Genomic DNA, 15,368 nt, shown 5'->3' on the forward strand with positions numbered 1-15,368 from the left:
GAACAGCTTCAGCACAGACCTGAATTCAGTTCACCTCCCAACATAGCACAAGCGGTTCAACATGCAAGAGAAACAAATGGCACATAACGGGAGAATATCATAGCAAGAACACAGAAACCTTGACTCAAAAAACAACAACTATCAAAAGATTCAGATTAACTTATGTGAGAAACTGTTTCTGCAAGAATACTCCTAAGGAGAGGCTCTACCTTCATACAGGGCTGGCTCTAAGCTTACGCAAACTCAGCAGCTGCCCAGGACAGCAGACTGCTGCCTGACGAAAGAAAGGGAGCAACACCATCACGCTCCGTACCTGCTCTGCCTACAGCCCTGGGAAGCAAGTGCCTGCTGCAGCTTTGGCCAAAGGTAGCGAGCCCAGGGCCCAGGAGCAGAAAGCCCAAACATTTCATCACACAACCCTTCGTGGCAGGAGCAGCCTGGCACCTTGTCCCTGGAGCAGTAACATCCAATTTGCCTATACTGCTGAGAGGACTTGAACTGATTCCACAGCCTACAACAGCCTTGGTGTTGGTTTTTTCTGGATTATGCTTTCTGTAGTTGTGAAAGTTTAACCTCAGGAACAAGCACGATTCAGAATTTTACGTTTTAAATGCTCTCCCAGTACCATAGCTGATTACTTATGCAACTTGTCGAAGGAAATCCTCTTGGTATCACTGATCCAGGGGAATAAAACTGAATAACCCTAGAGCAGCACACAAGAAGGCAAAAAGAGAATGCAAAACATATATTAACTGAGAAGTATAACACACTTAATACATTCACTCTGAAAAACACATCAACAGGTTCCTGAGCAGGAGCAGTACAAGCAATGCACGTCCCTGTCATGTAGGAAGGTGTGAAGGAGCCACAACCCAAAACTGCAACAAGCACCAGGAATGAAGATGCCCAATTAGTTCTTAACCAAGAGAGCTCCCCACAGATAGTGAAGAATTGACTTGCCAATCACATTGCAAAAAAGCCTGGCTCATATGTGATATCAATGACTCATATAAACTTAAGTCCGATTTCTAAGAGGCTCTCAGCAGAAAAAGAAGGAGAGAGGACACACAAAAGGGAGGAAGGCATAACGCCAGTTAGTACAATACCTTCTGACCACGATGGCTTGAACTTGGTGAGAATCGCATTGTCATCTTTAAAAGGAAAGAACACTTCAGTAAGAACCAGAAGTAAAATCCACTTTTAACATGAACCCATTTAATAACTCTCTTCTATCCTTTACAATACAGCCACTGTATCAAGAAAACAATAAAGCCCTGGAAACCAGAGACTGAGACCCAGGCAGAATGCACGGAGCAGGTTCCTCTTGAAACACCAGCATTCACCTTTTTGTCCAGGCACCTTATTCAGCAACCCAAACAAGGATGGCACTTTCCCATATCAGCAGCAGGGAGGACCATAAGAGTTTCTGCTATTCAAGAAAATGCCTTTAAAATTCTTCAAGAAATTACAACTTCATATCTAAAGATAGGAGTAAAACAATAATATTCTGATAAAACCATGATATGTAAGGGAATGGCCTTGTTCTTCAACACTACATGCTCTACTGTACGTAAAGAGATCTGCACACCAAGAAGAACGAATGAGGACATCTACCAAACATAAGTAAGTGGCCCTTCGGTACAAAATTCGTTTGTACAAATTGCAGTCACTCCTTGCAAATTTTTTGTTCAAAATTAACTCCAGAATGACGCTATGACTATCAAAACTCATTAAAATTGTTTCAGACATATATAATTTTAATATTTATTCAAATCATTTGCCTTTCATGGGCATGCACATAACCTAGCTGAAGAAATGCCTCTTTCCCAGTGTAACCGTTGTCTCCAACAGCCTTACAGTTCTGTGCACCGCTATTTGTAACTCCTTAAACACATGTGTCTTGGGAGTTTGCACATTATTGGAAACAAGTAAGCTTCACACGGCCTGTAATTTTGCAGCATTAACATACGCTGTCCCAAACTACACCCTACCGCAGGGCAAGCTACTTATAAACTTTTGGTATGCCACGCCTAAGAATTACAGACCAGTTCTATTTCAATTACAGACCCAGATGATCGGATCAACAGTAATTCAAAACAGCTCACAGGAATCAACATTCAGAACTGAAGACTGGAAAATATAATCAAGACTGATTTCGCCTCTTAAAATGTAAGTAGTTTACCCCACAAAAAAATGTACTTCTATTAGTGCAATCTTATGATTTTTGTAATGAGCATGAAAAATGGCTTCTTGTGTAATGAAATGATTAGTCATTCTACAATAGTTTAACTTTGTTACAGTGCCTGAATTGCTTTCTTTTTCTACATGGCAAAACTGATGATTTAGGAAAAGACAAAAGGAATTGAACCCCACATCTGGACCCATTGGTTAAAAGAAGTGCTTTAATATGATTAATATTTCAGGAATCAAAAAATCGTCCTTCAAAACTTTCCTATTCATTCCATGATGAAAGACAAAAACCCTTAGTGGTCTAGACACCAACATGCTCACAATTTCTCAAAGATGCTACTGTATCTGCAATTTACAGAATCGGCACACAAGCTATTCAAGTAGGACTGGCTGTGACATATTTAAAATCAGATAAACGGATTAGAGACCACATGCACAACCTACCTACCAATTCTCTTCGATGACTACAATGGCAATACAGACTTTATAAAATTAAAGTCACCTGCAAAAAACCAAGCAGCGCAAAATAAATTCTGTTTATTTTGACAAATGTTTAATTTCATTTACAAAATCTCATAAAACACAAGTAAATGTGTTCAGTGCTGTCGCAAAAAAGTAATGATGCCATTGTAAATCAAGACCTCCGGTAACCCCCTATTTTCTGATAGCTGGGGCAAGGTAACGAGCACCGCTCAGTGATGCCACAGGACTAGTGATGTATATCCCTCCACACGAAAAATGAGCTGCACGCTCTCTGGGAGAAGGACAACCCGTCACAGGCCACGTCCTGGTCACAACAGCTGTGCCTCAGCTAGGCAAATAAAAGCTCCAGGACACGGGCCCAACCACAGGACTGCTCACTCAGCTTAATTATTAGTGCACTTTGTGGAACGGCTTTTGGCTTCTAGCACTCTCCTAGACAGAGCAGAAACACACTGTGGAGGACACCACAGGCCAGGTTCTGGTCTTCAGAATGGTATGGAGAAGTCTGTCCTGCTTGGGGAAGAAGGGAGTTTAGCCATATGGATGTGGCTGGACTGTGCTACTAGTCCTCGAAGGCCAATGGAAAAAATCCTTGGCTTTTTTAATTACTAGCACAGGCACAGCCGGGGATGCTCTAGCATCTTTAACTGTACCTAACCAGCAATTTCCCTGGAAGACCATGATCTTTATCACTTCAGCATCCTCAGTAAGCTGGGGTCTGCTGGCAGATGGGAAGAAAAAAGCTTGGCCGATGATGCTGCACTCAAGGTACAGCTGGGCACTGAGCAGCTGGTGTGGAGATGCTGCAGTCTGGCACAGTTCAGAGCAACTCTGCATCAGAAAACAGAGCAAAGGCGGGCATTTAAGTTCTCCTTTCTTCCAACTTCTATCGCCCTGATTCATGTGCAACAAGTAGAGCTCTCGGTAGATGTGTTTCTACCAGTAAAAATGTTAACATAGTAGGTGCTTCTAAAGCCAAATGGCAGCTGAATAGACATTTTTAGGGATCAAAATGAAAATTTTGCTACTAAAACTAGAAAATCACCTGCATTTGCATGCTTAAGACCAAGCTATGCTAAAGGCAAAGTCAGAGCCAGGATGCCCGGGAAGGTGTTGATAAACTGTTTATTATTTAGCAGCAGTAAGACAGTATTACTACTGGTCCTGTTATTACTTTCAGTATTGTGTCCAAAATACTGCTTCCATTTATTTCCATGATTTTTTTAGACACAGTAACAGCATCCTTTTCAGTCAACAAAAACATGCAGGTAAAAAGAGCCTTCAGACCCGTCATACTGTTCCGCATATGTCTGACACCTTTGGCATATCAGTTTATGCACACGCATATACCCAGAGCAAAATTTTGATGGTCCAGGTAAAATGAAAGAACTCAAAAACCAACCAAACAAAAAACCCAAAACCAAAACCGAAAACCCAACAAACCCCAAACACCCCCCCCCCCCAACCTGAAACTTATGGTGCAGTTGTTACAAGGTAGCTACTTTGTACTACAAAGAAAATTCCTAATATTAATCCTTACAAAGCAATGAAAGAAAATTTTATTCCTAGATGTCTTGAAGTTACGATCTTAATAAAGTCCTGCCATTATTCAATAACTGGCCTGCCTGACAGAAAAGAGAAATTGATTTAAAACATGACTATTTATCACTAAATCAAGGTGGTATTTATAGTACTGTGTCCTTTGCTCCCAAAAGATCACCATGGCATTCCTGCTGTAGTGGGACCTACTCTGACCAGTTTCCATCTTTGATAAGGAGTCTGATTCAGCACTGAGTCACTAACAAAAATGCATAGTGGACAAAGAGCTCTCCAAAATAAGGTCACTCATTCCAAGCAAGCTTCATAATGACTGCTGTAAGTGTTTCCATATCTAAGGAAAACATAGCTTTAAAATGACTTATTAACTAAATTTATTTGTATATTGACCATATCCTCCCAGAGCTGGATGACCGAGCTGCCTAGGGGAACTAAGGACCCACCTAGTATGCTGGCTCCCGAGCAAGTAAAGTAAGTGTTATTACTTCACCTGGCATGGTCTGAAGAGTAATAACTGCACTGCTGAGCCAAAGATTCAATCTCAAGATTATGTTTGAAGTGGTGGTTTTTGCACACTCGGAGCTGCTCCTAAAAATTTAAAACTATTTCTTAACAATGAAAACATCAAATTCTCAGTAAATCCAAGAAAGTTTATTGGGAACACTTTAAAAGAATTTTATGATTAAAAAAAAAAAAGATTGCATTCAAGTATAGGCTGCTTCACAGACATATTTCTTCTCAGCATGTGTTTTATTATTAAACAAGCGATTCCAGAGAACAGGGATTTATCAACACATAAGAAGTAAAAGAATAAATAACTATTTTATATAGGCATAAATATATGGAAGAGAAATCTGTTCCTAACAATAACAAAATCTCATTTAGCATTTGGAAAAGACATGAAGTCCTCAGTTCTAATCTCCAGTATAGTAAATGAGTATTTTAAATCAGAACTTGAGGTTTACTCTCAGCTGCCTTCCATTTAAAGAACCATAAAACCTCTCCTTTTGATTAAAAGGCACTGGGTTAAAAAAAACCAAACAAAACAAAAACCAAAACGGGGAAAAAAAAAAAAAAGTTGTGTAAATCCATTTTTAGCAAAAACCCAAGCATAATGTTGTAACAGAGAACTTGAATGGCATTTTAATGTGGTTAAGGCAGTAACCATTACCGTACTGTATGTACCAGCATGGACAAGACTTAAAGCATGCTGTGAGCACTGAAGTTAGCACTTATACCTTTCAGGTATCATCATTTTCCAGAATGACACGTGTAAACTGATTAATAGGTTCAAATGCAATTAAAAAAAGAAAGCCCAGACCAGTGATAGCTGGATAAAGTCAGGTATTTTTAAATTGTGTAGCATTTGGATGCATTTAAGTAAGTAAGGGGGAATAGGATGGCAAATAAACCTCAGAAGAGCAGAGTGGTAAAATACCAGATTGCAGAAGTCCCGACAACTCATAAAGCACTATGGCTGTGCTTGCTTGCACTTAGACTATTTATATGTGCAGGGCCAGATTTCATCGGCACTATCTGACTGCAGAGGCAGACAAACAGCTCGGGCAATCGCCTTGCACATATATGAAAGTGCCAGATGCTCTCATCTCCTTCAAGAAGAGATGAAGAAAGGGGAACCATGCTATTGCTTTTCATCACAGCCCAAGGGAATTACAAGCACTTCAAAAAGTGTTAGGTATAGACTTGCTTCCCTAGTGTTTCCAGAGATACACTTAAAATCTTATAGCATCTTTCATTAATGCATTTCTCCAACTTCCACTGAAATCACTGACGTAACCCTGAAGCAACACAATCTCTGATTTCTTTCGACATTTGCAATACACAAGTTTTTAAAAGTAGGGGAGGGCCCAACGTACTATTCATTCTATGGAAACCCATTATATTCCCATCCTTGTATGGAAGATCTCCCATAGATACCGTAAGAGAAAAGTGATGTATGAACAGGGAACTAATGATGGGGAAATAGTGAAAAAATGGTGGGATGAGGTTTACCGTAAACTACAAACACATATAACGTGTAATTTTATTAAGAAAGTAAAAAGCAATATATAAAAAACTACACCTCAAATTTACTGTCCTCTGGCAGTACTCCTCAGTTTCATGCTACCCAGACATTTAATTTCAGATGGCCAATTTAATCCACAATTTATTGTTCCTTCTGGTCCTCATGCTCTACCTAGTTCAATACTATTTTGGTTATGCTTCCAATGAAATGTGTCATTGGGAATCCTGCTACTGCGTCATTCACCAAGTATTTCATTTTCTCGTATTAAACATAAAAATATACCAGTATAGAATGATGTTTTACAAACAAATACTATCATTTTTTTTTCCCTGAAGTATCAGTTTGCAAGACAATGTTTTCTGTCCAAATTACTTTAAAGACAACGGAATAACTCTGAAGTCATATACTGACCTCAGAGAGAAACAGCTCCTATCAATCAAGAAAACAAGCAGGGCAATGGACCATGATTCCCATCACTTAAGAGTTTTTTATGTAAGCACCAGTCGATTAACAGGACTGAAGTACACAAAGGCATCCAAATTGCCAACGGTCTCAAAACCACGCCTGCTAGTCATTACTCATTAGCATGGTATATTTCTAGCACACTATAACTTGTGCAAACATAGGCTCTCTGATTTCCTACCTGATAGTTAAGAAAACTCCTTTGAATAACAAACCACAGGGCCTGTCTAATTTAGGGCTAGTACAGAAAATTAAAAGGCCAACCATCTGCATCACGAGCCCTACCCACATGGCTCGCTGCGGTGCTGCTGCTATCTTGCCAAAGGCCTCAAATTTCACATTTACCCTTGGGAGCCTGCTAACGAAGACAAGGGGATCACTTGGGATTTCCAGTTATAAGACTGCACTTCACTCAAAGATATTCCCACTTCCTAAAAACCAGCATTTGGAACTTCACTACCTCTACTGGTCCTCACCAGTGGAGAATGGCTCTGACTGTACCAAAAGCCCCAGACAAACCAACAAGATGAAATAATGAGGTGCTTATATTATACTGTTATGTGTAAATGAGTGATCCATGTGCACTGAAAAAAAAAAAATTATTTGAAACAGTAGCCTAGAATGAAGTCTTTTAACACAAGTAACATCAAATGTTGGTCTATTTTTAATTTATTCTTAACGGTCAGATCTGTAACAGACTCCTATACTACAAATGCAAAAAAAAAAAAAAAAAAGTAGTAAATCCCATAACCCTTTAATCTATAGGATCTATTGAAAATTCCACATGACAACTGTGCAAACAGGACCTAAGACAATTTCTCTCCTCTTTTCTTGGGCACCGGCTACAACTAAAGCAGAAACCAATGACGAAAACAGGGACTAAAGAGAGACTAAAGGCAGGTCTATAATGCGTGAGAACACGTGCTAGTTCTGCCTTGATGTGGTGTGAAAAGAGCGATCCAAATTTACACATGGACGTATTCTGAATACACAGAAATAGATCCAGAAGCCTTCATTGGATTACTGCAATATGAGTAAAACTACTGGAAAACTACACTTACACACAGATTTTCATGTTACATCCCTTAGCCTAGCCAGATAGGCGAGTTAAGAATTGTATTATGTTATATTAAGAGCGGTAATTAGTGCTTACAATGCACGTCAGCACAGCTGTGCAAGACATGGAAGTTTCGAGCATGGGTTCAGGCGTCCTGCCTTATTCTGCACCTTTTTATCAGCAGCAGCCAACTAGCACACCTTTTCTTGGTGTGCATCAGACTAAAACAATGAACACCATAGGTTTAACAGCTGTAGGTTCTTGCAGGAGGCCTTTCAAATTAAAACACACATCTCTATAGCATAATCCAAGTAACCAGGTCCCAAACTAGAATCAACTCCTCCCACACACTGTGTTTAATTCATAAATAATTCCTGACATATTATTCAGCTTTCTGCAGATAGCCAACACCTCAAAATCTTTCCATAACTATAATTTCAAGAACTATCCCTACCAATACAACACAAGGATCTCCCTTCCCCTTCGTGCATTTATACACATAGGCACGTGAAAAGCTACTACCAAATATAATGAAGTTATTGCTAGATAACAAAGCACAACCTAGCAACTACACTGCTCTTCAGCTCAACCCCCAGATAACAATAAAAAACTAGTGGAAAAGTTCACTGCATTATTACCTTGCCACTTAACATCTGACTTAGCAACTCTCGCCACATTTTTACATTACCTATACCTTCTTAATTACATGTTTATATTAGGTGACTGTACTTCTCCAGATGTATATACAACTCATTAATTAGTTTACAGATATTAAATATGAAGACAGCCATGTTTGGTTTTCTGGTTTTTGGTGGGTTTGTGTGGGGGGTTTTTTTGGTTTGTGGTTTGTTTTCTGTTGTTTCTTTTTTTCAAAATATCTGCCAGCAGTTCTCAGCATAATTTTAAAAGCATTTTCACTAGCGTCCTTATATCTTATCCTAGTTTTTCCTTGCATCATAGTAATTATTAATCATTTATACATAGATGTTAAAGTGCCCTTCCATTTTATGATACAGTTATCTTATTTCTGCAAAGACTTTTCCAGAGTGCAAAGACTGGCATTTCAGCACAGCTTTCAGTTCTCAACACGTGCTGCTAATGCACCTGTAAAATAAAAGCTTGAAAAGCAAAGTAACTTTGAATTTTGTTTGTCATTTGAGAACAATTACTTACAAAAACCTTCCAAGGGTGCAACACTGTACTTACAGCACAATTTCAATGACCAGCAGCAACGACTGGAAACTTACCAGCTGTAGTTATACTTCCAAAATTTTGAATTTTACTCAGATCCAAAGCCAGATTTTTTTTTTTCTTAAAAAAAAAAAAATCAAATCCCTATGCACTAGAAACCTGCCTTTCCATTAGTCCTATAAACACCTCAGAACGGGACATCACACCAGACAGTACCTTAGCTGCTAACTCGCCTGAGAGAACATCACTCTGCCTTACACCGCAATAGGGTTTCAATTGCTTCCTTAGCATTTATTTGGCATTCACAGCCCAGAACCTCTGCCCCAGCTGGAACCAAGCCATTCCTCCAGGAACCGGTGAGAGAGAAAACCAGCTGCAGAACATTTTCTTTCATTTTTCTGAGGACAAAGGTGAAGCTGCAGACCCCTTATTAAATAGAGCCTGAACAGCATTCACCCGCGATGGGCGGGACAGTCACTCAGTTCTCCTGAGGGAATTCAGCTCTATTGCCCAGCTCTTCGAAGCGTGGCTTAAACATCCCACATAATTGCTACTGGGTTAAGAAGGCATGCAAGAGATTTAATTCCTCCTTGGGAGCTGCTCTGCTTTGCCACTCGCAGGGCTGCAGAGTGACTTAAAACTTCACATGCAGGGTCCTCATCTAAAAGCAAAGTGTTAGAAGTCTCAGTCACCAGTCCAAGGCCAAATTTTTTTTTTTTTTTTTTTTAACTGAGACAATCTCTGGATAAAATCTGTATTTAACAGCTGTGGTGGAATGAGCTTGATGTTTATTTTCTCATTAAAAACACCACAGCATGTATACAAAAAATATATATAAGGTGATATTATGCAAGTTGTTGATCTCAGTTCCCAAAAGCAGGCTTTCCTACTACAAACTGGAGTCTTCCCTTAAAAGGTTTACCTTCCCATAACCAACCTGTATTTACACTGTGCCCCCGCAGTGACGCATCACAGCCAGTAAAGAAATTCGACTCAGGAACTACACGTTGGTTGGTCTGAGGGAGTATTTTCTCCCCTGCCTTTTATATTCTGAGCTATGTCTAAATTTCTCAGAGCTTTTATTTTACTACTTAGGAATAATCTTTAAAAAAAGCTTTCATGTTAACAAACCCTCTGCTTTAGCCCTGCGGGAACATGATATCCCATTCAGTGTTGCCACAAATAGATCAGAAATTACTACATACATTGCTTCAGTAATTAGAGACAGATGTAGTTTTGAACAGAGGCCTGTATTTTATGTTACTAGTATGAATCATAATAACTCTGATTTAATAGAATGATACTTCACATATTTAATGACAGCAGTATTTGAACATTGAGGCATTATGAGAAGCCAACACACTGGCAGAAGCGCCGTTCCGAAGTCATACCATCGGCTTTTCCCGATGTTTTGCTGCCTTTCCCAGAGGGAACACAAGCAAGATGACAACCAGCCTAAGTAAGCGTTTGAATTTAGATCAGTCCTAGAGCATTTCGAGTTCAAACCGGACTCCTGGAAGTTTTGGAAGGGGAGCCATGTGTACAAAGGCAGCGTATTTCAAATCACAGCACGGAGCCAGTTATGAGCTTCCAGAAGATCCACAGTCTTGGGATATATCCCACAACACAGCTACTGTAACATTAACATTTCATGCTGGAAAAAAAAAGCTGAAAGACAGCCTAGACATAAAGAAACATTCCTAACAATATACCGTGATCATCTTCCTCTGATATTTACATTCCAATTCTGCAAGTTCAATTTTCTTCATTTTTAATATTTGAGGTAAATGCCACACATCTTCCAACAGAAAGCAAAATCACACACACGAAAATGGAAGTTATTACCTCATGCGGGTGTAATTCAACAGGAAGCCAGAAAGCTTCCTTCAAGGTAGAAGTTTTGGCACACGGTCTCTAAATACAGACCCGGCAAGCTAAACTTTCTGCTGTTGGTAAGTAGTTTTTCATCCCCACAACCTGTTCCTCAGCATTCAAGTTTAATGAAAAGGACTAGTAAACTAGAATTAAATACACACGTACTGTCCAAATATGAACATGTCTTTAAGGAAAATAAGCAGCAGATGTTTTTTCTTCTGCCTTGCTCCTACTGACTCACACAGACCCTGCTTGTGCACGTCAGACATCTACAGCTTGGAGCCTGCTTAAGAGGCTATCTTTTCCTTAAAAGCACAAAGCAGATGTTTAGATCTTCGAGAAGTCCCAGTGGCAATATGTGCATACTGTTAACTTTTCTAAACCATGATTTAAGGAAGATTTTTTTTTTTTTAACCTTGAGAGGTTTTTGGAAAACAAATTAACAGAAACTTTAAAAAGTCTACTCGCTTTACCCCACATTCAATTTATTTCTGTTTTAGAAAAGTGGTTGTTTAAAAAAAAACTAATTGAACCGCTGCAAGATTTTGTATGGACAGTTATGTGCTACTGTATGGTAAACCCTACTAAATCATCCTCGTTCACTGAAACCCCTCAAATCTCCTTATTTTTGATGTTTATGACTATAAAAAAAACCCACAAGAGGCTCATGGGAAAACCGAATGCTGAGGAATTAAGTTTACAAACCTGACTTCTAACATCATTCCCTCAATGGTTATTGCATATTTTATAACTATTTTTTAGTCTCCTCTACTTCAGCAGAACAACCCCTGGTTAGATAGCTCAGTCCTAAGCACTTTTCACCGCTCACAGGCAGCGGGACGGGCAATGACTCACGCCTCCCCACAAGACTTTGGAAATGCATTGCTGGCCAAGAGGCTGTAACACCCATCTGCGTCGGTTCCTGAGCAAGTCTGCCAGCTCCGCCGGGCCTTCACAGAGAGGGCAAACGTTTGTCTGACACTTGCTGCGGACGCCTGCCTCGTCACAGTTGGACACCGCTCCTTGCTGTCATTGTCAACAGCTTCTTTTGGATAATTTTCACCGTCATTATCTGCTGTCATATTTCTCTGAAACAAGACTGTCAAAGATTTTGAAAATCATGACTTCACCCTAGTGCTCAAGGTGTTTAAAATGGTATTATACGTTTTTCTAAAAGAGACAGTGTAGTCAACCTGTGAGGGGAAACATACAAGCCAAGCAGCCAAACCAGAAGCTTAGTGGTTCTTTCCTGCTTTAAGATCTTCACTTCTAGGACTGATGGCAAAGCACGATTCCCAAAAAGAAATTTTTCTAGGTCAGCATTTTTCTTTTGTTTTTAAATATCTACAGAATCTTTCTGAACATACCAACATACTATCTTACATCTTGACTGTTGATTCACGTTGCCAGCTGAGGTACTGATAAATACACACTTAGGCATTTGCGTCACGTTGTTTTACGAAATCAGAATATTACCACATTTATTATAAGTAGTTACATTACATACTGACAAGAATTGGAAACCGCAACCTGGCTATCGCAAAAAAAAAGCAAGATCCCAACACAAACCCACCGGCTGCGCTGCAACTGGTGCAGAGGCCTTACGCAAAGCCGACGGGGTACCGGCGCATCTCGGATGGAGCGAGGCAGGAGAGGGGCTGTTCCCACCTGCCCAAGCGAGGTGACCTGGTCTGCTCAGAACTTTCTTGCAGCGACGGTCTCAGCTACTGAACCCAGCTGGTGCTTTGCAAAAGGCTAAAAGTTTGCCGTTAGGCAAAGGCAACCTTTGCGTTTGGAGTGTGTTTAAAAATAGTAGTTAAGGGCTCTCTCTAGTATTGGTTCTGAGCAGCATGCTGTTGTAGGAACCACTTTTTTCAAGGTTTACTTGGGGTTTATAAAGACCTAATCGAACTGTGCTCAGGCTCACGCAAACGTGTTTGTTCGCTCCTTCCAGTGGCAGCCGGAGGATCAAAGCCAGACTCGGGAGGCGTCGGGAATCATCCGGGATCAATCCCCCCTCCGCCTGCAGAGCCCCGGGGCGGAACCGGACCCACCACCACGACCACGACCACCACCAGGTTCGCGTCCCACTGCCGCAACTCCCCGCTGCCCCCCACCCGCGACACTTCCACGGGCGGGCAGACCCGGCCGCGCCCGGCCCCGCCGCACCCTCCTCACCGCGGGTGGGAGCGGGGAAAGGGGGGGGGTGAAAAGCGAAACAAAGCAGCGATCCCCCCGTCCGCCCCCCCATCTCCTACCATCCGCAGACAGATTCATCTCGATAAGGGTCTCATTCGCTTTCTTTCCCAACCGATTCATGGTGGCCGCCTTTTTTTTCTTTCTCCTCGCCTTACGGGAGCTGATGGGAGAAGATGGGGGTGAGTCAGGGGCCGGGCTGCCGCCCCATGCATGCGCACTGCCCGCAGAGGCGGAGCGCGGTGAAGGTCCGGGGGGGGGACACCGGAGAAGGGAGGGGAAACCGGAGGCCGCCCCCGAGCGGGCGCGGTCCCCGAGCGGGGCGGCCGACGGGCGGGAAACCCGCCCGTCGGCCGCCCCATTCGGGGACCGCGCCCGCTCGGGGGCGGCTCGTTCCCCCTGGAGGTGGCCGGGGTGGGGGGGGGGGAGGTCTTTGCCTCGGTAAAATTACCATTAAACCCTTTGCTTTTCCGCTCCGTGGAGATGAATGCCGGAAGCGAACTGGGAAAACATCCAAAACGTGAATATTGATTAAAGCTCGAGCGTTTGCAAGCGCCTTTAGAGGCGTTTTGGAAAAGCAACCCCCTTGTACAATTTTATTTGTCCGTTTAGACAGAGCAAAGGGTTTGTCTTTTTTTTTTTTTTTTTTTTTGGCCTGCCTGCATCTCTTATAATAGTTGATCTTTCATGAGAGAAGAGGGGAAGGGAAGTGGGGTAGAGTAATTCCCTTTGTGGGTCAGGGTCGTGGTTTTAACGCTGGCTGGCAACTAAGTCCCACACAGCCCACAGCTCACTCCCCTCCCAGTGGGATCGGGGTGGGGGGGAGAATCTGGAGGGTAAAGTTGTGAAAACTCATGGGTTGATATAAAGACAGTTTAATAATTTTTTTTTTTTTTTAAAAGGAGCAAAAATAACAGGAAAATAAAACCCAAGAAAAACAAGTGATGGAAAAGAAAACAATTGCTCACTGCCAACAGACCAATGCTCAGCAAGTTCCTGAGCAACAGCAGCCCCTGCCAGCCTCCATTCCCCACCAGTTTTATTTCTGAGCATGATGTCGTATGGCATGGGATATTCCTTCAGTCAGTTGGGGTCAACTGTCCCAGCTGTGTCCTCTCCCAGCTTCTTGTGCACCCCCAGGCTGCTTGCTGGCGGGGCAGTCTGAGGAACAGAAAAGGCCTGGATGCCATGTAAGCACTGCTTAGCAATAACTAAAGCATCCCTGTGTTATCAGCACTGTTTTCATCACAAACCCGAAACATAGTGCCATACAAGCCACTATGAAGAAATTTAACTCTATCCCAGCCAAAACCAGTACAGTCACTCATTCTTGTTTACTGAGGATAAATTTGCTCTTACTTTTGATCCTGCAGGGATGTTAAGAGCAGCACGCAGCTCTCCCGCCTACAGGACAAATTTAAGCTGGTGTCCAGCAATAAAGAATAATGCTGTTTGCTGTCTGGATTGCAGATTCAGAGCTGGCAAAAACATTTTGGCTAACGATTCTGTGTTCTTTTTAAGTGGTAGCCGGGAGAGAAACAGAAATAAGAATAAAGCCTGAGGAAGGGGGAATGGGGCAGGAAAAGGTGGCAGAAGAAACCTAAGTCTTTGATTCCAGCTGTTGGATTGAGAGAGAAAAGAAATGCTGTCTTGGTCCCTCAGTCTGGCCGAATCTAGAATCTCTGAAGCAGAGAGCATCTCCCAGGACCAGAGCCTGACGGTGCCGGGGAGGATGCGAGGCTCCAGTCACAGCCGCTGTCCCTTCTCCCGGAGCTGGCGCCTTTTCCGTGTCTCAAACAGCCCCGTCTCCTCATCGCTTCCTTCAATAATCTGAGCTAGTTTCCAACAGACTCTTCGGTATGTGTATTTCACATATTTTTTTGTTTATTAATATCATCTCAGGCCTTCTTTCACATTAACTTCTTGTATATTCAGCTTTTACTGCCTAAGTAACCATTTTATGCACCGAACTGATAGCGAGTTTTGTTACTTGGGCAACTCTAATGCAACAGCGGTTTCATGACAGGATTTCTTAATCATAAAGTTAATCAAGTAAAGTGAGTCAGTTAAGGTGCTGGGCTTGTGTTCAGGTCTAAGTACAGTATTAGGCCTTTATTTGTACTGTGCGGCATTACTGCTTCGAGAAGTGTATTTTTAGTCAGGAGCAGGACCTAAAAATGTGTCTGGTTGCCTTCCAAAGTTTGAAATGTTTAGCTTGGGTTTTAATCGCACGATGCAGGATGGCAGGAACAAAGAGAACAGGCACAGCGCACCAAAGGACGCCTTTAAACAGCTTGTAACTGCATACAATGCACCAGGTCACAAGGTTCA

The 15,368-nt window shown here is 41.9% G+C and overlaps 1 protein-coding gene across 7 annotated transcripts in view; it reads right to left on the reverse strand.

The window, feature by feature from the left end:
- The window catches only part of ANO5 (anoctamin 5), a 61,098-nt gene extending 47,811 nt beyond the window's left edge, over positions 1-13,287 (reverse strand). For 2 of the 7 annotated variants that reach the window (XM_052810612.1, XM_052810611.1), the window contains exon 1: positions 13,100-13,286. In XM_052810612.1, the coding sequence (XP_052666572.1) occupies positions 13,100-13,160 (61 nt within the window). In that variant the 5' untranslated portion in view covers positions 13,161-13,286. Of the gene's footprint in view, positions 1-1,106; positions 1,152-13,099 lie in introns of all 7 variants that reach the window. The other 5 variants (XM_052810615.1, XM_052810614.1, XM_052810609.1 and 2 more) reach the window with 4 other exon arrangements.
- Positions 13,288-15,368: the final 2,081 nt, after the last annotated feature.

Source organism: Harpia harpyja, chromosome 16 (genome assembly GCF_026419915.1).
Source record: "Harpia harpyja isolate bHarHar1 chromosome 16, bHarHar1 primary haplotype, whole genome shotgun sequence".
Classification (NCBI taxonomy): Eukaryota; Metazoa; Chordata; class Aves; order Accipitriformes; family Accipitridae; genus Harpia; species Harpia harpyja.